General features: G+C 47.3%; 1 protein-coding gene across 2 annotated transcripts in view; it reads right to left on the minus strand.

Moving 5' to 3' along the window:
- Window positions 1-25,684, minus strand: part of CUL4A (cullin 4A) — an 87,667-nt gene that overhangs the window by 59,629 nt on the left and 2,354 nt on the right. For both annotated transcript variants that reach the window (XM_040425184.1, XM_040425185.1), the window contains exons 2-7: window positions 19,859-20,073; window positions 18,055-18,170; window positions 16,652-16,755; window positions 16,306-16,375; window positions 7,010-7,083; window positions 4,566-4,728 (exon numbers count right to left, since the gene is read on the minus strand). In XM_040425184.1, coding sequence (XP_040281118.1) covers window positions 4,566-4,728; window positions 7,010-7,083; window positions 16,306-16,375; window positions 16,652-16,755; window positions 18,055-18,170; window positions 19,859-19,988 — 657 coding nt within the window. In that variant the 5' untranslated portion in view covers window positions 19,989-20,073. The remainder of the gene's footprint in view (window positions 1-4,565; window positions 4,729-7,009; window positions 7,084-16,305; window positions 16,376-16,651; window positions 16,756-18,054; window positions 18,171-19,858; window positions 20,074-25,684) is intronic.

The following is a 25,684-nucleotide window of genomic DNA, read 5'->3' on the forward strand; positions in this document are numbered from 1 at the left end:
GAAAAACGGAAGTGTACTGAAAGCATTTGAAGACGGAACCGTCTTCAAAATGCTTTCAGTGTTACTATGGCACCCAGGACGCTATTAAAGTCCTGGTTGCCATAGTAGGAGCGGGGAGCGGTATACTTACAGTCCGTGCGGCTCCTGGGGCGCTCCAGAGTGACGTCAGAGCGCCCCATGCGCATGGATGACGTGTCTAATGCGATCACATGATCCATGCGCTTGGGGCGCCCTGACGTCACTCTGGAGCGCCCCGGGAGCCGCACGGACGGTAAGTATGCTGCTCCCCCGCTCCCCGCTACACTTTACCATGGCTGCCAGGACTTTAGCATCCCGGCAGCCATGGTAACCATTCAGAAAAAGCTAAATGTCGGCTCCGGCAATACGCCGAAACGACGTTTAGCTTAAGGCCGGATCCGGATCAATGCCTTTCAATGGGCATTAATTCCGGATCCGGCATTGCGGCAAGTGTTCCGGATTTTTGGCCGGAGCAAAAAGCGCAGCATGCTGCGGTATTTTCTCCGGCCAAAAAACGTTCCGTTCCGGAACTGAAGACATCCTGATGCATCCTGATGCATCCTGAACGGATTTCACTCCATTCAGAATGCATGGGGATAATCCTGATCAAGATTCTTCCGGCATAGAGCCCTGACGACGGAACTCTATGCCGGAAGAAAAGAACGCAGGTGTGAAAGAGCCCTAAGCTATATTTATAATAAGCTATTAATAAATAAATCTGGGCCAGTGTACTGAAACACTTTTAAAAAGGTTTTTGTGGGGGGAAAACAGAAACACAATTTTGCCATTTTATTTGTAGGTGATGTTTATTTTTATTTTTTTCGGGGGCCCCGGACCATGGCTTCAGCATGGTGGTGTAAGGCAGCATAAGTATAGGTTCAGGCCACCCAATAATCTGGGCACACACTTACCGACCCTGGCACTGCTTTGCATGAATAAGGAGAAAGATACTGAAGTGGATCACAGGGAGGGAGCGGGCACACCATTGAATCTCTTTGCCCCGCTGCCGACACTGATAAGGATCTCGTATGCATGATACCTTACAGGAGCCACGGCTGCCAGAGGAGAAAGAGGGGGGCGGAGACACAAGGCTCTGACGTTTCGTGTACAGAGCCCGGCCACGCCCTAAGACAGGGAGAAGCCTGTACACGAGACGTCACCGCTGGAGCCTTGTGGGTGACGTCAGGGGTTACGTGACCCGCATCGGCAGTTCACAAACAATGCAGAATAAATTAAAGGGATTCTGTCACCTGCTTTTACCATTTTAAGCTGGCACCATCGCTATGTTGACTAAAAGTACCTTATTTCCAGCAGTCTTCTTTTTACTTTATTTCGTTTTGTAGTTTTGATATAAAAGTGCTTTTTCTGTTATGCTAATTAGGGTCTAAGGTGCCCAGAGGGGTGTTTTTTTCACTCTCCGGAGCCCAGTGACGCCCCCCTGCAGTGCCCAAGAACGCCTCCTGATCATCAAATAACCTCCCACCAGAGGCGTATCTAGTGAAAATGGCGCCTATGGCAAGCACTGAAACTGCGCCCCTGTCAAAATATTTTAAACCCATCTTTCAGATAACCTTAACAAAAAAAAAAACAGCTGACAAATCTTCAAGTCAAACTCTTTAATCTTCCAATTAAAGTTTTTGTTGCCTAAAATTAATGTTTGTAAGGTAGAAAAACAGAATAGTGTAATGATTCTGTTAAAAAACGAGTAAATACTTATTAAATTCCTTCATCTATATCACCTCCGGCGTTCTAGTTTCTGTTCTCTCATTCACTTCCTGGCTTGCGGCGCTCGTTCATGTAAGAACTACATTTCCCAGTATGCATTGCAGCACGCATAGTAATTCACATCTCCTTGATGTCTCTAACACGTAGAGAGCGTCCTGCCACACAGATGTAGTTCCCAGGAGGGGGTAGGAACAGTGTACACACTGATTCGAAAGCGCCACTGCCCATTGAAATCAATGGGCAGCGCCGCCGAACCGCCAGCAATGCACCGCTGCAAGCTGCATTTTGCGGGCGGTTTTAACCCTTTTTGGGCAGCTAGTGGAAGCTCAAAGTCCTGCGAGCCGCATATTTGAGGCGCCCTGCTAGCGGCTGAATAGCGCCGCAAAAACTACAGTAAAGCGCCGCTCAAATAGCGACGCTTTACCGCCAATAGCGCAACGCCCCAGTGTGACAATAGCCTAAGCCTGGCATCATGACAGTCTCAAACAGAAGCAAGCAGCCCATCCAATATAGTGCTTGCACAATATGGATTAAATTAATTATAATTATGCATAGCCATAGATATAAATAAAGTGATTTGTGCAACAGCAGGTACAACTTGCACAAATCACTTTATTTAGGATATCTATGCATAATTCTAATTTATTTATTCCATATATTTAGCAGCACTATATTAGGTATTTAGCAAGGTTACATTTATTAGGTTGCCTGCAGTGCTTGGCAGATTGCAGAATGTCAGTACATCATTATACAGTGTGATCATGATGTGTGTGTGTACCGTAGCAGACTAGCAGTGCTGCCTGGCTGGGGGTCCAATCGTCCAACTTCTCACAGTTCTTCTCCTCACTTCACCTCAGTGCAGTCAGTCACGGTGACTGAGTCACCTCACGAGTGACACGCTTGGATAAATGAAGCTACGATACGCAGAGGAGGGTAGGCGGAGCTTGAGGCGGAGCTGGAGGCGGAGCCTCTGCAGGTTAGCAGATACACGGACGGACTGGGCGATCCCATTCATAGAAAATCATGGGGGCGCCTGTCTTTCTCCTACATGCCAGCCCTCAGTCCAGACTGTCCAGCCAAGGTAAAAGTACTTTCCAAGTTAATTTGCGTGCCGCCGCCAGCGCTGGGGCTAAAGGAGGTGGCTGCAGAATGGGTGGGAATTTTTTTTTCATGATATTTTTTTTTTTGTCGCCCCCCCGCTTGGCGCCTATGGCACTAGCCATGGCTGCCATAGCTTGGATACGCCACTGCCTCCCACAGCCCGGCAAACGGTTCCGCCCCCTCCCCACGTCATAGTCTACCTTATAGAAATGCCCCGTCCTTCTTCCTGTCTGCGGCCAGAAAACTCGCGCAGGCGCAGTACTGCCAGCGGCCTGCGCGATCATCAACCTCCTGAGGGCAACAGCCTCAGAAGTCTCACTGGGCATGCGCCGAGCCCAGTGATGTGACCCGAGCGCTGTTGCCCTCAGGACGTTGATGATCGCGCAGGCGCAGGCCGCTGGCAGTACTGCGCCTGCGCGAGTTTTCTGGCCGCAGACAGGAAGAAGGACGGGGCATTTCTATAAGGTAGACTATGACGTGGGGAGGGGGCGGAACCGTTTGCCGGGCTGTGGGAGGTTATTTGATGATCAGGAGGCGTTCTTGGGCACTGCAGGGGGGCGTCACTGGGCTCCGGAGAGTGAAAAAAACACCCCTCTGGGCACCTTAGACCCTAATTAGCATAACAGAAAAAGCACTTTTATATCAAAACTACAAAACGAAATAAAGTAAAAAGAAGACTGCTGGAAATAAGGTACTTTAGTGAACATAGCGATGGTGACAGCTTAAAATGGTAAAAGCAGGTGACAGAATCCCTTTAAGTAAATATATATATTTTTTTTATACTGTTATAAGACAAAGTAACATGTATAGATATAACTCGGACAACCCCTTTAGGTTCACCTGTAAAGGTTAGAGTGCATTTTAGGTTCATCCTGAAATTTCACCCACAAGCCAAATATCCCTCACTTTTCGTAGTAGTGTGTGTGTGTGTGTGTGTGTGTGTGTGTGTGTGTGTGTGTGTGTGTGTGTAAGTGTGTAAAAATGGCATGCTTATTTGTTATGCTGCATTGTTCCAATTTACTTAGGGAAAACCATAACGGTTAAAATGATGACTCCAGAAGCCATGCTACACCTAAGTACAAGTGCTAACATGCAATTTTCTGGTAGTTTTTAACAGTGAATTTGGTGCAGATATAAACCGTACCTTAAAGCAAAGTTTGAACTAAATCTAAAACTCAGATCTCTTTCATGGAGTTTCTTCCACGATATATAAGATGCTGACATTCATGTGATTATATAAAATATGTCATTAAAGCCACTGCTTGCCAAATTTGACAAACTTGAGCATCACACATCAAACGGCAGCATTTAGCGTGAACCTAGGTACATCTTTGCCTCTGGTGAGACTGAAGAGACCTTTTGGCCACTATCAAACTTGTGTATTTTTGTCAGTATTTTACATCAGTATTCGAGCCAAAATCAGGAGTGGGAAATAAAGATAGAAAAAGTACTTCTGCGGTGTGGATCCACCCCTGGTTTTAGCTTACAACTACTGATGCACAAAACTGACCAAAATAATGCCATATGTGGAATTAGGCTAGGACTAAAGTCAAAATGTTCATTTTCATGTTTTTTTTTATTACCACCAAAACCAAGATTTTAGCGATATAAATAGTTACTTCAATATAGTTTTCATTAGTGATCAACTTCTGGATTTACCACCTTTATACAATTTTAAATACCCTCATACACAGACTGTTTCCACAATTTAAGACACTTACTTGCAAGTCGGAAAGCATACCAAGTAAACTTCTCAGCAGGCTTCGGTCCACAGCCTCTCCAGACCGCTCTTTCTCAATCAGAAGGAGGATGCCATCTATTGTTTTTGCCTGAACTAACTTATCACTCACAACATGACAACGGAATAACTCCAAACCCATATCCCTACAGTGCAAGAAGGGACAAAAAGGCAAGGCTGTAACCATCTACACATACAAGCCATACTGTATAGAGGAAAACAATAAAAAAATGTAAAAACGTAGTAAATCGTGTGCAAGTACAACTATTTTTTTTTTTGCCGTTACTAGCTTGTACCTTCTAGTCCTTCTACATAATCAAACTGGGACTGGAAATATCCCATCAGGTACTGAACACCGATCCATTATGGACCTAAATTTTTTTTACTGACCTTATGATTAGGGCGGCAGTGGTATTGCTGGACACTGTGTTATATCCTAAATTAAATCTAAGGATAGGTCATCATCAGATCGGTAGTAGTGTTGATCGAGCATGCTCGGCCGAACACCAGTTTGGCTAGAGCATCGCGATGCTCGGCACATTGCGGTGTTCGGCCGAATACCGTGTGTGCTCGAGTCTCCTCCCCGCATGTTTGTTGGCTGCTACGCAGTGCTGTCACTCACTGTAATGCCATAGCCATGTTGGTTACTGGCATAACAGTGATTGGCTGGCCGGAACGCGTCATCGGGTGCTATAAAGCGCCCGATGACAGGTGGTTTGGTTCAGTGTTAGTCAAAGAGAGCTGCGCTGTAGAAGAGAAAGCTAGTGTAGGGAGTGAAATTTTCTTTTTTTCAGTAGAAAAACTTGTCAGAGACCCAAAAGTCCTTTTAGGGACTATTGTTGCGTGCAATTGTTTTGCCGCTGCATTACCGCCGCGACATTACCTGCACTACATCTCCATTATAACGTTAGCACATCCGAAATATCAGTGACATTCAGTCTCATTTTTTCGCTGCTGGTGGCAGCGACATTACCTGCGCTACATCTCCTGTATAACGTTTGCGCATCCTAAATATCTGTGACATTCTGTGTTCTTTATTTGCGCATACACTTATAAAACTGCGCTACTGTACATGTGACATACTTGCAAGCATATATACTATTTAATATGCGGAAGGTAAGCAGTAAGTGACGAGGAAGTGGCCGTGCTGCTGATGGTGCACGCAGAGGCCGTGGCCCTGTGCTCAGTGAAACTGTGCCTGCAGCCAGAGCACAAGAAACACACTCATCCACGATATCTAGCTTCATGTCCCAGTTTTTAGGGCGGCGCAGGACACCACTCTCAAAGTCACACCGGTGCGACCAGGTGGTCGGTTGGATTGCAGCAGATAATGCTTCCAGTCGGTTAAGCACCACCTTGTCTTCCACAAAGTCCAGTCTCAGTAGCCAAGGGTCTGGTCAACAGAATCCTCACCCTGATCCTCCTTCCTCCCAACATGGTCAGATCAGCAGCAGACCCTCACACCTAATGTTTTAGATGGTCAGATCAGCAGCAGGCCCTCGCCCCATAATGTTTTAGATGGTCAGATCAGCAGCAGGCCCTCACCCCTAATGTTTTAGAGGGTCTCAAGCAGGCCATTAATCATAATTTTTCAAGGCTGTGTATGATGCCCTCCTTTATGTGATATACAGGTTGTATCGGAGTGCCTCTTCCTTGTAATTTTTGGCAGCATTTGCACTTTATATACAAGTAAATATACAGGAAAGAATGTTACTAACAATATTTCCTCTAAAATCGATTTTATCTTTGGTTTTGTGCATATTATTGTTAGTTTGTAAAAAAGGCGTACTACTCTGACAACATCGTTCCCAGGAGCGACCTGGGAGTCCAAGATGCATCCAGACATCCTCCCCATGCTGTTCCCATCAATTTCTGACCTTTTCATGTGAACAAGAAACCCTCCCCTCTTCAGAGCAGGGGGTGCCTGGTTTATTGCCTAGGTTCTCCCATTGACTTCCATTGTGCTTGGTAGAGCACCCGAGCATCCCAAAGTGTTCTACTCGAACACCTGAGCACTTTGGTGCTCGATCAACATTAATCGGCTGGGGTCTGACTCCTTTCACCCTCGCCAATCAGCTGTTTGAAGAGGCCATAGCACTTGTGCGAGCGCTGCTATCTCTTCACTATTTAACTGCACGCAACATGACTTGTAGCAATGGGTATTCATTTGCTTGAAAGGGATGAGCAGTTGTAGCTACACTGCGGCCCTGCTACCAGACAGACGGCATGCGGTTAAACAGATGAGCAAAGCGGCCTCTTCAAACAGCTGATCGGCAGGGTGCTGGGAGTCAGCCCCCCGCTCATCTGATATTGATGATCTCTCCTGAGGATAGGATGTCATAATCATACCACTGCAGCAGATTCCAACAAGAACTGCACTGTAGTCCTGTATGTGAAGGAAAGAGTGTGCATTACCAGAACACTTACCATATAGAAGGAAGCATCGAGTTCTGCAAGACATAGGTCCGGTCCAGAAATAGGAAAATGCTTCGAATCATAATCTAAAGAATTGAAGACAGAACAGACTTTTTCAACTCTTAAATATACAGACTACATTCTACAAGCTATGGACTACCTGAGGGACAAACCCAAAAATAAGTTTTATATTTCTAGCCACCAAAAGAAGTGACAATCTACGAGATAACTTGCCTCTAACAAATGAGATCATTAAACCTGCTCTGGCAGGTCTCTTATGTTATCATACCCGGTAAGTGCATAGTATGGAGGAGGAGAGGCTGATCTACGACTTGATTTAGTATTTCTTTGTATAAGATTTAAACATGGCAGAGGGGTTTTGGCACAAAATTTAGAACAGTTTACATTCACATGTATTGCACTGTAATGCGATTTTTGGGGTAGAATCCACACTGAAAATCTGCACCAAATCTCCCATATCTGAACATGGACTAAAACGAGATTTTTGTATAACTTACCAGTAAAATCTCTTTCTCGCTCTTTCCTTGGGGGACACAGAAGACCTTGGGTATAGCTCATCTCCATAGGAGGCGTGACACTAAGTGAAAGCTGTTAAGCCCCTCCTCCACAGCTATACCCTCAGCCTGGAGAGAAAGGCAGCCAGTTGCGTGTCCAAGCAGTGAGAAAAGGCAAAGTCCAACAAGGAACCAACAAGCCAACTACCCAACGGGTAACACAAACTCGGAAACCGTGTAGAGAAAAACAACGAATGGGTGGGTGCTGTGTCCCCCAAGGAAAGAGCGAGAAAGAGATTTTACTGGTAAGTTATACAAAAATCTCGTTTTCTCGCCCAGTTTCCTTGGGGGACACAGAAGACCTTGGGACGTTCAAAAGCAGTCCAAAAGGGGAGGGACCACAGCTCCAAGGCGAAGCACCCGAAGGCATCAAGGAACCGCCGCCTGCAGACCCAGGCGGACCAAGGCAGCATACGCCGAAGCCAGAGTATGCACCCTGTAGAATTCTGTAAAGCGTGCAAGGAAGACCTGTGGCCGCCTTGCTCAAATGCATGGCCGAAGCCCAAAGCCTCCGGCCCAGGAGGCACCGACCGCTCTGGTGAAATGAACGGTGACAGTAAAGGCAGAATCCTGCGCTCGGTGCGGTAACCTCAGCAATAGCCAATCTGATAAAGCGGAGGAAAACCACCCTGGAGTCCGTCAACTCTAAGCGCGGACCTCCAGGAAACCCAAGAGACCGAACGTCGACAAGAGTCGGAGATCTCCAAGTAAAAACTGCAAGGCCCAAACAACGTCCAAATTGGTGAAGTGTTGAAGCGAAAGGCAAACACCACCTTCAGAAGGAAGGAACGGGATGTAGAACAGCCCTGTCCTGGGAAAAGACAGAAGGCTCAGAACAAAAAGGGGGCCATTCAGGCACCCGTCAGAGACATGACTGATACAGAAACACAACCGTACAGGACAGGAGGGGTAGAGAGAACTTCTGTAACGGCTCCAAGGACAAGATTGGAGCGCCGAGAACTCAGTATGTAGTTCCCAGGGCGGTACCGAAGGACAGTACAGAGGAACCAAAGAGCCATTTCGAGTAAGAAGGTCTTGACAGGCCCAGAGGGCCGGGGAACGCTGGAAGAGGAAGAACAGCGCTGACACTGATACCTCAAGTAAAGGAATCCCAGTCCCAGGTCCAGGCCGGACTGGAAAAAAGACAGAACCATGGGGAGAGAAAAGTCAGAGTGGGGAATGCACAGCTTCCCACAGAACCCCAGATAAAAAAAAAAAAAACATAAGTCTTACGACAGATCCTGGACGAAATACAGCCAGGAGCGGGCAGTAGCGAAACCGCTGGAGTCGCCTGGCAAGCGGGCGAAAAACCAAATGTGATCAGGCGCAGACCAGTAACACGGGCAGAAGTTGACAAACTGGTCCCGTCGGCCCCCGAGCAACGTTGTCCCGTATCCACCCGAGTGGGGGAGCAGAAGGACAGACGGAAAGGAACCAAAAGGGTCCGCCCAGCATCCGCCAGATGCCAGGACAAGACAGGCTATAGTCCATGCTGATGTAGCCATGTTCTACAGTCCCGGTGTAGGAGATCAAAGGATAATCTGGACCGAAAGGTAGTCCCCCCAAGTTACCGAGAAGGTAAGTCTACAGCAGGACCATTGTCTTAGAATGGACCACACACTCTGCACTCAGCGGGAGGACAGAACGCGGTAGACTCGATAAATCGGCACAGCTAATACAGCCAGTGTGAACAAGGGAGACAGTACGAGGCCAAAAGGAACACCGGAACCATCCACATGAACAACCATGCTCTCCCCAGAGGGGAGGATAGTGAAGGAACAACCTCTGAAGTCTGGCGGGACAGAAGCCACATCAGAGTGATCTGTACCGAGCGGCGGCCAAACAGAGCCGGCAAGATAAGGTAGTCGAGACAAAGGCCGGCATAACACCCTCCAACCGAACGGAGGAGTGGGCAACAGGGAAGCCATAGGACAGCTCAAAAGCAGAACCCTGCTACACTGTGAGATGCCCGGTTCACCGCCTCGCAGAAGGAGAATACCCTGAAGAACCCAAGGCGGAGGTCCTCCGGACCTGGGTAATCGAGCACCCAAGAGAATTTGGGTGACCTTCCCGAGAAAAGCGGCCCGCACCTGGTAGCAGATCAGACTGTAGCGTAGAGGCGCCAAGAGGAAGGACTCATACCACACTACATCCGAAGAGGAGGAAATTGCAGCAGGCAAGGGAACCGCAGTCCTGCCAGAGCCAACGAAGAATTCGAGGGGCGATCCAGACAACCGCACTCTCGACCATGTGACCACTAGCGCAGGGAAGCAATACCGCGGAAGGACGAATGGGCACGCATCTAGGAACCACGAACATTCCCTGGGATGAAGGGCCAACTAAATGAATGAGTACCACCCAGCTCCGTGCAGCAGAGAGCAAGTAGAGCCCGTCCGGGTCAGGTGGACAGAATGAACTCCTTAGAGACGAGTGCAAGGTTTGTGGCAGGCATCGTATCCCAAGAAAACAAAAGTATGCCGCAGGAAGTAGATGAGGCATACGTACGAGCAGCCCGTAAGCAGTGAGAAGGCCAACCCACCTACAGGAGGAGAAGGCATACACGGCCCAAACAACGCACAAGAACGTCCGCTCACTGCAAAAGGTTAATTTAGCGAGAAAGGGGGGGCTCGCCACAGAGTGCCACAGCATGTACGGAATTGCAAAGTGCAACCTGAAAGGGAGTTATGCACAAGCCTAGTATAGCATGCGATGGAACGCAAGCAGTCCGCCCCGAAAAGGGGGGAAATTGTATCTGGCAAACTGCAGTCGGCAAGAGTGCAAAGGCCGGTCCCAAAAGGGAGTGATGCCTAAGGCCGTACCTACTTCAGAGAAGCAGGACATACCCTATAATCCAGCAGGAACGCAGAAGGTCCACCTAGTGAAAGGGGAACATGCACAGGGGTATCCTAGCATTAAGTGAATGTGCAATAATACACCAACACTGAACTTAGCGAGAGTGCAACTACTCTGCCAATGAAGGGGGACATGTACAAGTCCAGCACAGCCATACAAGGACAGCCGTGAATCTCATGAGCGTGCCAAATTCTGCTCATGGGATGAGGGGTGGTCACGCACAAGGCCAGCACCGTATCCAATGGAAGCGCAAGCATTCCACCCATATTAGAGGGCCATTCTCATGGGCAGCAATGTATCCGGTGAGAGTGTAGCATGCCGCCCAGAAAAAAGGGGGGTAAAGCACATGGCCAGCATCTCATCCAGGGAGAGTGCGAGCACACCGCCATGCATGGGAGTCATACACATGGCCAGCAACGTACTGGCGAAAGACAAACACAGTCAGTAAGAATGTGTGCATGTCGCCTGAGGAAGGAAGGCATGCCCCTGGCTGGCAGCGAATCCAGCAAGAGTGCGTACACCGCCCACGGAAGAGGGGTCATGCATATGGCCGACAGCGGATCCAGCGAGAGTGCAAGCACCCTGCCATGTATGGGGTACATGCACATGGCCAGCAACGTACCTGCGAGGAAACAACCACAGACAGAGGGATGTTGTATGCTGCCTGAGGGAAGGAGGCATACCCAAGGCCGGCAGGAATCCAATGAGACTGTAGCATACCACCTATGAAATGGCCGGCAGCGAAACCAGTGAGAGTGAAGCATAGTAACATAGTACATAAGTGCATCATAGCACATCAGTGAGAGTGCAGCATTCCGCCTATGGAAGGGGGTCGTGCACATAGCCAGTACCGTATCCGGTGAGAGTGCAGTATTCCGCCTAAAAAGGGGGGTCATGCACATGATCGGCAACAGATCCAGTGAGAGTGCTGCGTTCCGCCCAGGAAGGGAGTCACACACACACATGGCTGGCAGCGAATCCAGTGAGTGCTGCGTTCCGCCCATGGAAGGGGGTCACGCACATGGCCGGCAGCAAATCCAGAGAGAGTGCAGCGTTCCGCTTATGGAAGGGAGTCGTGCACATGGCCAGCACCGTATCCGGTGAAGGTGCAGTATTCCGCCTAAGAAGGGGGTCATGCACATGGCCAGCCGGAAGCCAGGGAGAGTGCAGTATCCCGCCTAGGAGGGGGGGGGGATGCACATGGCAGGCACCATAACTGGAGAGAAGATGAATGCTGCCTACGGAAGGGCCGCATGCACTTGGCCAGCGGCGTATCCTGGAAGATGCAAGAAAACCGCCTAAAAGGGGAAATGCCCTAGCAGCGACGCAGGCTGGGAGCGCAACACCATGCCGCCTGTGGAAAGAGGTCATGCAGACATGCAGCACTACTGATGAGGCTGCAGCGTCCTGCGCAGTCCAATAGAAATCAGTGATCTATTATTATTTATTTTATTATTATAATAATTATTATTATTATTTTTTTTTTATATATATTTAAAACACAGCCTCTCCAAGGCTAAAGGGGAGCCACCATATATGGGCACCTGAGAAAAAAAGGGGGGCCAACTATACAGACCCATTTGGGAGCCGGCCTGTACCCAAAGGGTTAACAGGGATCCGGCCTGGAGGGCGGCGTGCGATCCCCTGGGGGCGGAGGAACCTCCAGGCGGGAAGAATTCGCGCCTGGAGAGGTTCCCGCCCCCTCCACCAGAGACCGGAATATTGCGGCCTAGTAGGCCGCGAAGCCGGGGGCTAAATTTGCGGCGCCCGGCCCGTTATACCGCCGGGACCTGGGGCGGAATGGCGCTTTAAACCGGCCGCGGGAGCCCACCCCGCAGGCCGGTCGGAATTGCGGCCCAGCAGGCCGCGAAGCCTAGGACCAAATTTGCTGAGCCCTGGCGACCGGCACCGATGGTCGGACGGGGCCTGCTGGGGCATAGTCAAGCCCAATGCCGGCCGCGGGAGCCCACCCCGCCGGCCGGAAGAGACAGGGACCCGAAAAGGCGGTTTGCCGGCCGCGGGAGCCCACCCCGCCGGCCGGAAGAGACAGGGACCCGGAATGGCGGTTTGCCGGCCGCGGGGGCCCACCCCGCCGGCCGGAAGAGACTGGGACCCGGAATGGCGGTTTGCCGCCGGCTCGGCCGCACCGGAATATTAGTGCTGTCCGGAGGCGAGGCCTAACTCCACTGCAGCGTCCTGCACTCTCCGGTAAGGCCCAATGTGATCAGGCGAGATGGGGGGGGGACCCAAAGACGGGGTGCCCGTGAGGAGAAGGCAGGCGACGGCTGACAGCCACTAGCTGCATGTACTATGAGGGCCAGGAAAAAAGGGGGGGGGAGGCAGGGAGCAGATTGCCGCTCTGCGGCACCCCAGGAGCCAGCCTAGGTCCAGCAGTAGTATGGGGGGTCAGGCACGCAGGAGACCATTGGGTGGGGGGTGGGGGACGTAGGGCTGGAGAAGCCACTCTCTTACCACAGCCGTCTTCACCCTCGGTCCATTCCAGCAGGGTCGCCCCTTCAGCTACTGGCACCGTAGTGGCAGGACGCTGGAAGAGGGACTTGGCGTGCGGGCGACCCTTGCGCTGGCGGGATGTGGGGGAGCGAGGCTGCCCTGATCCACCTTGCCTTCTGTGGGGGAGGCAGCAGTGCGGATGACCGGCACTGGCGCAGCTCAACCCCGGGAGAACAGAGAGGTCTAGTGCGACTCTGTTATCCCTGATGATCTGGAACAAAAAGAAATAAAAAAGTAAAAATCTAAAATTTAAACAAGGAGAAACCAGCCCTGCAGAGCAGGGAGTGTCTTGCCTCCTTGGACACTAAGCAAAAACTGGCTGCCTTTCTCTCCAGGCTGAGGGTATAGCTGTGGAGGAGGGGCTTAACAGCTTTCACTTAGTGTCACGCCTCCTATGGAGATGAGCTATACCCAAGGTCTTCTGTGTCCCCCAAGGAAACTGGGCGAGAAAGCAGTTTTCAGGACTCATTAAAGAAAGATTGACAACGCTTACTGAATACAAACCATATAGCAAGCATGGGCTTGGTCACATGCTCCTCTGAAGCCAATGACAGGCTTTAGCGGCGACGTGCCCACAAGCAGCATATCACCGCTGAAGCCAGTTAATGGCTGCAGCAGAGCATGTGACCGTGACCATGCTGCACCAGATGTCAATGCAAGGACCAGAACATGGACACAGCGGAGGGGAGGCAGGCTGCTGGTGCTTACTAAAATGTCCTTATTCCTCGAGAACCCTTTTGTGGACTAAATGAGCTTTCAATTTAAGACACCATTTCTCTAGAAAGAAGCGCTCTGTTTCTATACATCATGATTAAGACACCATTTATCTATACATTATGGTGCTATTGAAAGTTTTTAGAGGAGGGGTTAAAAAAACATGAGTGAAGAGAATTGTGATCTACTAAAAGCTGTGAGTACATTACTATTGTTTTACTTGTGTACTTTTGCTGTCATCCTTGTCTTTTTTTCTTTTCAAGTATTACGGTATTTTTCACCTTATAAGATGCACCCAAATGTCAATGCATCTTATGGGGCAAACACTAACAAGCGCTTTCATTATCGAAGCGTTATTAGTACAGGACGACCGAGAAGGGGTGAATCTAGCGCTCCCCAGGCTCTGTACTCACAGTTTCCTGGTCTTCCTCTGCTGCGGGCTGTGCTGTGACTATTAGGACGTCAGCATTCTGTGACCTCACCCTGTGCGGCGTCGGGTCAAAGCATAGCACGCCAGATGAAGACCAGGACCAGTGGCGTCCAGAGCAGGAGAGGAAATTTTGTTTTTTTCCCCCTCTTATCTGAGGTCTGCTTCACACGGGGCCTTATTTACAAGGAGGTCTGATCTGAGGTCTGCTTCACACGGGGGTTTATTTACAAGGACGTCTGATCTGAGGTCTGCTTCACACGGGGGTTTATTTACAAGGACGTCTGATCTGAGGTCTGCTTCACACGGGGGTTTATTTACAAGGACGTCTGATCTGAGGTCTGCTTCACACGGGGGTTTATTTACAAGGACGTCTGATCTGAGGTCTGCCTCACACGGGGGTTTATTTACAAGGACGTCTGATCTGAGGTCTGCTTCACACAGGTTTTTTTTTACAAGGACGTCTGATCTGAGGTCTGCTTCACACGGGGGTTTATTTACAAGGACGTCTGATCTGAGGTCTGCTTCACACAGGGGTTTATTTACAAGGACATCTAATCTGAGGTCTGCTTTATACGGGGGTTTATTTACAAGGACGTCTGCTTCACACGGGGGCTTATTTACAAGGACGTCTGCTACACATGGGGGCTTATTTACAAGGACGTCTGATCTGAGGTCTGCTTCACAAAGGGCCCTTTTTACAAGGACGACTGATCCGAGGTCTGCTTCAAATGGGGGCTTATTTACAAGGTCTGATCTGAGGTCTGCCTCACATGGGGGTTATTTACAAGGAGGTCTGATCTGAGGTCTGCTTCAAATTGGAGCTTATTTACAAGGGGGTCTGATCTGAGGTCTGCTTCAAATTGGAGCTTATTTACAAGGAGGTCTGATCTGAGGTCTGCCTCACATGGGGGTTATTTACAAGGAGGTCTGATCTGAGGTCTGCTTCAAATTGGAGCTTATTTACAAGGAGGTCTGATCTGAGGTCTGCTTCAAATTGGAGCTTATTTACAAGGAGGTCTGATCTGAGGTCTGCTTCAAATTGGAGCTTATTTACAAGGAGGTCTGCTTCACATGGGACCTTATTTACAAGGAGGTCTGATCTGAAGTCTGCTTCACATGGGAGCTTATTTACAAGGAGGTCTGATCTGAGGTCTGCTTCACATGGGAGCTTATTTACAAGGTCTGATCTGAGGTCTGCCTCACATGGGGGTTATTTACAAGGAGGTCTGATCTGAGGTCTGCTTCAAATTGGAGCTTATTTACAAGGAGGTCTGATCTGAGGTCTGCTTCAAATTGGAGCTTATTTACAAGGAGGTCTGATCTGAGGTCTGCTTCAAATTGGAGCTTATTTACAAGGAGGTCTGCTTCACATGGGACCTTATTTACAAGGAGGTCTGATCTGAAGTCTGCTTCACATGGGAGCTTATTTACAAGGAGGTCTGATCTGAGGTCTGCTTCACATGGGAGCTTATTTACAATGACGTCTGATCTGAGGTCTGCTTCACATGGGGGCTTATTTACATAAAGGTCTGATCTGAGGTATGATTGGGGGGTCTTATAACAGCTGGGCATCTGATCTACGGTTTGATTGGGGATCTGATCTGAGGTCTGAATAAGGGCCTTATTAACATTGGGGGCCTAATCTGAGGTCTGATTGGGGCCTTATTAAAATTGGGGATCTGAACTGAGGTCTGATTAACGTTGAGGATCTCATTTGGGATTATTTTTTAAGGGAACAGAATGGTTACATATGATCCCCCACTGCTGCTGTTTAGACACTGCTCACTACTTCCTAGATCCAGCTGGAAATGACCTCTCAGCCAATCTCTTGTCGAAGTGGTGACCAGCCTTTGCCACTGATTGGCTGCATAAGGTTTCCTGTGACCAGCTGGGGACTGGAGCAGCGTCAGAACAGTGACGCTGAATTACTGTGGTAATACTTCTTAAATTTTTGAGCCAGTTATTTTTTTTATAATAATAACAAATATCACCTTCGTGGGCAACCCCTTTAAGGTGAACAGATACACTGTGACTGAACTAATTCAATGTGGTCAGGGCTCACAGCTCCAAGTTATCCTTGCTGACTCAATGTCAATATGGTACATTTTAATCCGAGTCAATCAATGAGCTTGTTGATGGTTTCCAATGATAGTCAGTAGAAATGCTCTACTGAAATATAATGTAATATATAATGTAATACGGTGTGGACAGCGAGGTAAACCTACCATTTGCCTACAGTGATCTTTCCAACACAAGTTCACCTTCTTTAAAAACAGAAAGCTGTCAAGAGATTCTGTACACGATCACACAAGTTAAGGAAATGCAGTGAAAAGATCTGATAATTCAGGGAGTACACACAGATTTTAACAAGCTTTCCGAGCCGTAGAAAATACAGCAAGAAGCAGCAGAATGCATAATGGCATCATTCATTTTGACCTAGAACAAGAACAATAAACCAGTGTATACGGATGGGGAAAGCTATACAGTCGGTGGATTTCACACCTTACAACATGATGAAATGCACCATCTCTATAAGCATATTACATATGTACGCAAGAGGTAAAAGGATATTCTCTGAACTGGTCGATCTGAGACTTCATGTGTTCCTCACATACTTGGCGGAGCTGTTTATATAGTGTGTGTGAAACTTTATAGGAGCATAGGTTTTCCACAGCCTAGGAAAGGAAACATACAGAATTAATGCTCCAGAGACAGACTTCACATCCACAGTTATAAACTGAACATAAAGAAACGCACAACACAACTTAAAGAAGCACTCTGGGTTTTTTATTTTAGATATATTGCACCAATAGTCTAGCAGTTTTATTTTTTTACAACCTAACTCAGTTGAATCCGTAGATTTTGAACCTTCTCATTACGGGAACCTGGTCATGTGATCTTAAGTCTGACCAGCAGCCCAGAGCTTGCTCTAAGGTGTCAACAGAAACTCGGTCTCTCCCATGTGGCTGACTTCCTGTGAACTACAGGATGACATCATCACCAATCAAATCCCCCCTGGTCAGTTCTGGTGAGAGACCTGTTGTTCCAAGGAACTGGAGCCACACTTTAAACTCTGGGATATGAATATGAATTGGGAGCCGCATCATTATAGGTTGTGATAAAATAAAGGTGCCAAGATATTCTTCAGTAAGTGAGTCATACAGTGTTTAATGACTGCGGCACAGCGTATAATTAGACATGTTCTGGGTTCTCCTGTGACCTGGATAGCATAAAAGTTTCATTGCTTCCTTCTACTGTAAAAACCTGACATGTTGACAAGAAAAAGGACAGAGCTAGAGTTGCACCTAGCCTGGCATTATTGCTCCCTGACTGCCAACGCCATGCAGACAAAGACGTTTGTGGGGGGGGGGGGGGGAATCTAAAATGGTCTGTGAACCGCAATGACTGGCCCTATGATCCCCATGTAGCTCACAGACACAGGTCATGCTCCAATCTGTTTATCAGGTTAGGCCAGCAGCAGCTTAATTTTAGTACACATCATCCATGACAACCTGGTATCTCCTCTGCCATACATACCTGGCGCAATACCCACTTGAGTAGCCTATTTAGTGTCCCATTGACAAGCATTCAACCCAGTATCTCTTGTATAACTATATTGAAACGTAAGGGCATGTTCACATCGCGGACCCGTCTCGTAGATTGCAGTGCATATTCTGTACCAATTCTGCACGCAATCCGGCCGCAAATTGGGTGTCATTCATTTCAAGGGGAATTGCACTCTGTAGTTCACACATTCTTCTGTGTGGACATTCATGGATCAGCCCCATTGGAGGGAGCTAATCTGTGCAGGGATCTGTAACATGTCAAGCTGAAAATCAGCAGCAGCTATCTGAGGGTCAGCGGTTTTTTAGAGAGAAGAATCCACTGTTTCAGCATAGCTTAAATGGAATCATTAATGGTTGCACACGGAAGCACACATGAAGAAGGGTTTCTGGAACACTGAGATGTCATACCTGGTAAAGTTCCTCCAGGTTGTACTTTATGGAGGTGCTGCTTTCTATGGCGTTCACAGCTTCATGAAGCTTCTGCCAAGTGTCCTGAGTGTAATTATCCGGCAGCTTCGGTTTGTCTAGAAAAACAAACAGTGTACTAAATGTCCGTGCCAACTAGAGCCAGGAGGCCATGTCCACATAGAGGAAGAACTTCTCCGTTTGTGCTCCGCAGTCTTAGCACTGCGTCGTCTAATGCAAAGTCCATTGGTGCATTTAATGCACAGGCCTCTTGATACATTTGGCACATTTCTAGCCAGTCTGTGTGACAGAAATTCAAATGTACACCAGCTTTGAGCTGGAGTAGATGTGAACCATCAGTTATGCCAGTTTCTGATGTAAGTCCACGTCCCTCCTCCTAAACCTCACCCACTTTTCTTGCCACTTTTGAAAACATAAAAAATTTGCAAATTATGGTGCAAATATCGCATGGATCATAATTTGCAGCTTTTTTCACCACAATACAGGCATGGAACAGAATTATCTCTCATACTGTGGGTCTGAACTAGTAGCTATATGAAAGCGTCAACTGCTTCCTTCTGCTCCTGTTTTTGGAAAGAAATGAGGATGAATATAGAGCAGTACAAGTGCATCCTTTGGTCAGAATAAATGGTTATAATAAAGGGGATAAACCCGATTGCCAGGAAACCAAACTTTCAGAGGCAACAATAGATGACAGTTCATAAAGTTAGACAATGGGCACAAGCTCCTAAGAGCTTTACCGTTTACTGGACCTTTACTAGCCCTGATGTACAGAATGAAAGGGGTTGTTCAGTTTCAGAAGAAAACCAGACAATGTATGGGATCAGTCTGCAATAAAGGGCATCTACTTATCTGGTAGATCCCACACTGCTATTCCAGTTCCCCTGGCCAGGCTAAATTTACCTGGCTGTAGCGGTGATGTCACTTCAATAACACGTAACCACTGCAGCCAATCACTGACATCAGTGGTGCACCGCTATTGTCAGCGTAAAAGAGCCCAACCAGGAAAACTGGAGCTTCTGCACTGAATCTGCCAGGTAATTACTTACCAGTTCTTTACTGTAGGTTAATTCCTGAAATGGACAACCCCTATAAATGGGTTTTCCAGGTTTTCTTGCGCATTTTTATATTTGAAGCCAAGACTACTATACCTGTTGAAAAAAAAAAAAAGTACATACTGACCTGCAATCCACAACTCCATTCCAGCTCCCTGTCTCGCTGATCAAGTCTTCTGGTCCCTGTCAGTAAAACTCTGGATGAATTCTGGGTCACATTGTGCTGCCATATCCAGTGACATATCCCCACGGCACATCACTGCTGGGTCACAAAGCGCTTGGGGATACATCACTGCTGAGTCCAGTGATTGGATGCAGCAGCACACATGACCCTGGATGAGTTTTAAAAGGGGACCGGAAGATATCAGAAAAAGCCAGGGAGCCAGAATTGGGTGGTAGGGTGCAGGTCAGTATGTTTGTTTTGTTCCCAAAAGGTAAAGATGTCTTGGTTTCAAACTTCAAAAAGCACAAAAACCTGGAAAACCCCTTTAATGCCTCTTTGGGTTATAAATTAATTAATTTATGAGATTAAATGACAAATCGATTGTATTCTACATAACAAAGAATCGGGTAAATGAATGTGCTTATCCCTAGGCTACAACCTTCTGGGTTTCTGATCAACTAATGCTGTGCATCTGTAGTAACTGTAATTTACACCTAATTTAATAAAAAAAAAAAAAAAAGATTTATGACAAAAAAAATTATAATTTTACAGAAATCGAAAATCTTACCTTTAAAATTCTTAATGATTAACTTTTTTGAAGCTGAGGGTTTGGTGGGCAGGGCAGAACTTTTACTCAGTCCATTGGTATGGCTAACTAGAGTTGAAAAGTTTGCTTTTCTCTGAGCGTCTTGTTCCATGGCAGCACAGCTCAGTATGCCACAAAGTAGGAGATTTCAACTAGGTGTCCCAAAGCGTGACCACCATTAACTACCTTTTCAGAGTCTAGGGCACATAAAAGAAGAAAAACAGAGCATAACAGCACATAATGATACATCATTTCTTAAATGTTCACTTGCCTACAGCAAATTTTGCATAAATAAATAGTACAAGTAAATATATAAACTTTGTATGTTTTAATTAAAAATGCCTCTTTCTCCACCTATGAGCCATTTCTCCTCCCACCGCCTTCTAAATGCATCATTCACCTTCAAATCTAAAATCACGGACTGCTCAGTAAGGCCTCTTTCACACAGGCGTTGCGGGAAAATGTGCAGGTGCATTGCGGGAACACCCGCGATTTTTCCGCGCGTGTGCAAAACATTGTAATGCATTTTGCACGCGCGTGTGCACAGCCCCATAGAAATGAATGGGTCAGGATTCAGTGCGGGTGCAATGCGTTCACCTCCCGCATCGCATCCGCGCGGAATACTCGCTCGTGTGAAAGGGGCCTAAGGGATCAGGTCATAGAAGTCTATGGGGAAGGGGGAGTAAGAAAGTGAGTGTGCTGCTGGAGGGCGACCTAGCTGTTGAGGCTCTAGTAAGTGTTATATCTCACCCTAGTACTGGATTCACAGCTACACTGGTCAGTAGTGCTGCATGAATTTCTCCATGCTACTGCTGCTTCTGAAGGTGTGCTGCTATAGGGAGACAGGGGAGCAGGATCTCTATAGAGCAGCTAGTCACCACCCATAAGCTCATAGAAAATAGCAATTAGGCTAGGCCAGGGATGGGCAAACTGTGGCTCTCCAGCTGTTGTAAAACTACAACTCCCAGTATGCCCAGTCTGCCTACAGCTATCAGCCTACAGCAGGACACGATGGGATTTGTAGTTTTACAACAGCTGGAGAGCCGCAGTTTGCCCATCACTGGGCTAGGCTAAGATCACAATGTCCCCCACTGCAACATGACATCTATTGATTATAAACTAAAGCTTTAACCCCTTTACACTATTTTTGGATTTTTGGCCGGGCCCGCAAGTCACATGCTTTGCCAGCATAGACAGCAAAGGCTGGTCATGTGCGACTTGCTTGCAACCGGTTTGTAATTTGGCTATTTTTAACAACCAAACTGCAAATCTAAAAGAGTCGCCCTAACTACAAGGGTGGTGAAAAATGCCAGATACAAGTCATATAATGCCCATATACAGTGCTATCCTTATCTATACACACCAGCTTATTCTGAAAAATCACCTGAAGCGACATTTTTCATTTATTGATGCTTGGTAATAACACTAAAACTGCTCCCTATTAAAGGGTCACTGATAGAGGCATATCAAAAGTGTACATCGGTGAGGGTCTGAGATCAGAGACCCCCACCCATCCCTAGAACAAGACAAGAGAGGCGCTCACATAGGACATCAAATGTTTGTTGAAAACTGAGCAATTGTGAGAGGAGTCACAGATATGCCACTATAGTCTATGCGCACAAGCATATACGGGCATCTGTCACCAGCGACCTCCCTATCCAACTGTTTGCAGACACATAGCTGTAGTTCTGATCAAAAAGCTGTTTTTCTGAGGCTCCGTTCCTGAATTCTACAACTTTTTCTTAGGCTACATGCACACGACAATGCAACAATGTAACAATGCCTAAAACAGACAAGAATAGGACAAGTTCTATTTATTTTGCGGGGCTACGGAACGGACATACTGATGCGGACAGCACATTGAAATGAATGGGTCGCCATCCTATCCGCAAAAAATAAATAAAAAAATGGAACGGACACGGAAACAAACATGTAGCCTTAATGTGCAAATTGGGCCTTTGGTACACCGAGGTAGTGACCCTTGCTCTTGTTACACCCAAGCTCCTTTCTGTGGCCAGCCCCTCCCTGGCTGCTTTGATTGACAGGATCGGGCAGTGGCAAAGCAGCGAGGGAGGGGCTTACCACAGAAATGAGTGGAGCTTGGGTGCAGCAAGACCAATGGTGCCCCCAATCCATGCGCCAAAAGCCTAAAATGTATGATAACTCAGGATCGGAGCCTCGGATCAACAAAAACAAAACAGAGCTTTAATCAGGTAAACACGCCCGAGTTTACACGCAATTTGCCTGCGATTGCGTTGCATTGTTCCGTTTTTCCCCGTGCAAAGCGTTTTAATGCGTTTTGCACGCGCGTGATAAAAAACTGAATGTTGGTACCCAGACCCGAACCTGGACTTCTTCACTGAAGTTCGGGTTTGGTGTTCTGTAGATTTTACCACGTGGTGAGCGCGATGATGTCACCGAAGATCCTTTTGCGGGTCCTTCAAGAAGAACAAAAGAAGAGGATCCCGGCTGCGCGATCAAGTGGATGAGGTGAGTAATGTTTTTATTATTTGTAAACCCTCAATTGACATTATACTTAGCATTCTGTATTAAAGAATGCTATTTAAGTACATCAAGACTGTTTGGGAGGTAGAGGTGTGCCTTATACCACGGCAATGTATCTTTCTGTATGTACCAAGGGACCAAACAGATCCCGAGGGAGCTGGGGTATCTAAAAAGGGAGTACACATATTGCTCATGTCTGTTCTAAAACACTGGTTACAGACCAAGCCCCATCGTGGGATGAAGTGATCGGGACCATGACACAAGTGCTCCATTTAGAAAGATTGGAAATGGAAAGGCATAAGGAAAAGTCAATTAGCAAGTTTGTTAAAAAGTGGAAAAACGTCATAGAGGTAGCTCTGTCACCGGGAGAAATTAAGGAATTAATGTCTCCCTTCACTCAAACCGCATGGTATTTGGGAGCGCAACTAGCAGGTAAATTGGGCAAATGGGAGGTTTAAATACTAGGGGAGCACCTGGCGAAATGATGATTCTGTGGTCTCATTTTGAATTCATAAGTAAGGAACAAAGGTGAAGTACTAAATTGGACAAATGAAAAGAAAAGAAAATCTCTCTTTTGTTGGCGAAGGGGGGGGGGGGGGGGGGGGGGTTATGGTTCACACTTTAAAATGAAAATGGAGACATGTAAATGTACTATCTTATACTCTTAGGTCAACATGTTACCATGTTCCAGCTTGTATGTTTGTCCTCTTTTTAGTTCAATAAAAAGATATTGGAGAAAAAAGAAAAAAAAAAGAATGCTATTATTTTCCATTATAACCATGTTATAATGGAAAATAAAATCTACAGAACACCAAACGCAAACCCGAACTTCAGTGAAAGGGTCTGAGTACCACATTCAGTTTTTTCTCTCGCGCGTGCAAAACGCATTGCACTCGAGCGGAAAAAACTGAACGGAACGCAATCGCGGTCAAAACTGACTAAAATTGCGTGCCTACTCGCACGATTTTCCCTGAACACACCTGCATCGCATCCGGCCCTCACCCGCAACGCCCGTGTGAACTCAGCCTAAGGCTGCGTTCACACGGGCGAGATTTCCGCGCGGGTGCAATGCGGTAGGTGAACGCATTGCACCCGCACTGAATCTGGACCCATTCATTTCAATGGGGCTGTTCAGATGAGCGATGATTTTCACGCATCACTTATGCGTTGCGTGAAAATCGCAGCATGCTCTATATTCAGCGTTTTTCACGCAACGCAGGCCCCATAGAAGTGAATGGGGTTGCGTGAAAATCGCAAGCATCCGCAAGCAAGTGCGGATGCGGTGCGATTTTCACGCATGGTTGCTAGGTGACTGTCTATACACTGTATTATTTTCCCTTATAACATGGTTATAAGGGAAAATAATAGCATTCTGAACACAGAATGCTTAGTAGGTGATCAATTGAGGGTTAAAAAATAAAAAAAATTAACTCACCTTGTCCTCTTGTTCGCGTAGTTCTCCCGGTCTTTAGTTCTTTAAAAGATGAACTATGGGCTAAAGGACCTTTGGTGACGTCAGATCACATGCTCCAATCACAGGGAAAATAATAACATCTACAGAACACCGATCCCAAGCCCGAACTTCTGTGAAGAAGTTCGGGTCTGGGTACCACAGTCGGTTTTTTATCACGCGCGTGCAAAACACATTGCACACGCGCGATAAAAACTGAACATCGGAACGCAATCGCAGTCAAAACTGACTGCAATTGCATTCCTACTCGCGCGGGTTTGCCGCAACACACCGGGACGCATCCGGAACTAATCCGGACACGCTCGTGTGAACCCAGCCTAAGAGTTCTGACGTTCATGAGCTCTCCGCCCTCCCTACTGCTAGTATATGAGGCGCTCATATTCAGGACTCATCGTTATGCCCTGGAGTTTTCAGTACACCATTTTAGGGCGCCTTCACACGTGGCAGAAAATCAGTGCCGTTCACCTTAATGAGGCTTGCAGAGATCCATGGGCTTGGTGCCCCATTCAAATGAATTGAACTGATTTTCAGTCACAGAAATTTCGACGATAAAATCTGCCGCGTGTGAAGGTGCCCTTAGTTAGAAAAAAAAAAAAAAAAAGCAATTAAAGAAAGTAACCAGAGTTTTGCCATGGGGGTCTTTCACTAGTTTATGCTGCCCATAAATCTGGTGACAGATTCCATTTGAAGGGGTTGTCCAGTTTTGTTTTTATTTCCCCCTTCCCAACCAATGAATGGCCGCAGTGGTGGCACGCGTGACCTTGTCTGTGAGGAAGCTTACACGTGTGTAGTGGAAAATCAGTGAAGAGAGCCAGGAGGCCGGAAGGGAACACATGGACCAACTTGCAGGCAATTATCAGGAACAATCCTGCCTGCTTGTCAGGTGAGGTGAAAGCTGCATTTACATACAGCATTCAGCTCTGCTGTACGGGGACAAGTGATCGCTACTGAGGTCGCTCGTCCCCCCATAGAGATTCATTGTTCATGGGCAGCAGATTTCCGGTCCACAAACAATCATTTCCGTGTCCACATCAACGATGCCCTCAACTGATGAAGAACCAACGCGTTTACCCAGGCCAATTATCGGGTACGAATGTTTCTTCCTGATAACAGGCCTGTTTCGGCACAACATGGCACATCTGATGCCATGCCCCTTCACCCCATGTCAAGGCACAGTGGATTGTTCTTTAAGGCCTCCTTGCTTCACAATTGTCTAAAATGAGTTGTGCCAAATCTTAGGACAATGACACCAGAATTCAGGCACAGCCATAGGTGTGAACGTGGACCAGTGTGGTAAACTGACTTCTAGGTAAATACCAGCTCGAAACTGCAGAAAACTGTCCGTACTATGTTGTCCGGTTAATATTAAATCCTGGACAAAGTGCAAACATCACTAATAGAGAATGATACGGCTCAGAGGTATTTTACCTGTAACATAAGATTCTATCACCAGCATGCAACCAGGGACAAAAGATGGACGATACCAGGACACGGCTACACCGCCACACTTGTCATGTGACCGCAAATCACAGAAAAATCGGGAGACACAAAAATACATGCGGCTCGTGAAAAGCCAGCCAAGTCGCAGATGAAATGCGTGTCCCGAGCGACTTACATTAAAGTCAATGGAGTAAATGTCGGGCATAACATGTGACTGTTGCTTCACAGTAGGTTGTGTCTCGCATTGCAACACCATACATTAAATGGGCATGGTATATCGAAAGCGGCAGGCATCTGCAGACCATAAATGGCTCTAGAAATTGGCACAAAGGATGGTGCAAACCTGCTGAAAGCACGCGGACTACAATCTCTGTCACACCGAATGCCAAGGA

Source organism: Bufo bufo, chromosome 3 (genome assembly GCF_905171765.1).
Source record: "Bufo bufo chromosome 3, aBufBuf1.1, whole genome shotgun sequence".
Taxonomy (NCBI): domain Eukaryota; kingdom Metazoa; phylum Chordata; class Amphibia; order Anura; family Bufonidae; genus Bufo; species Bufo bufo.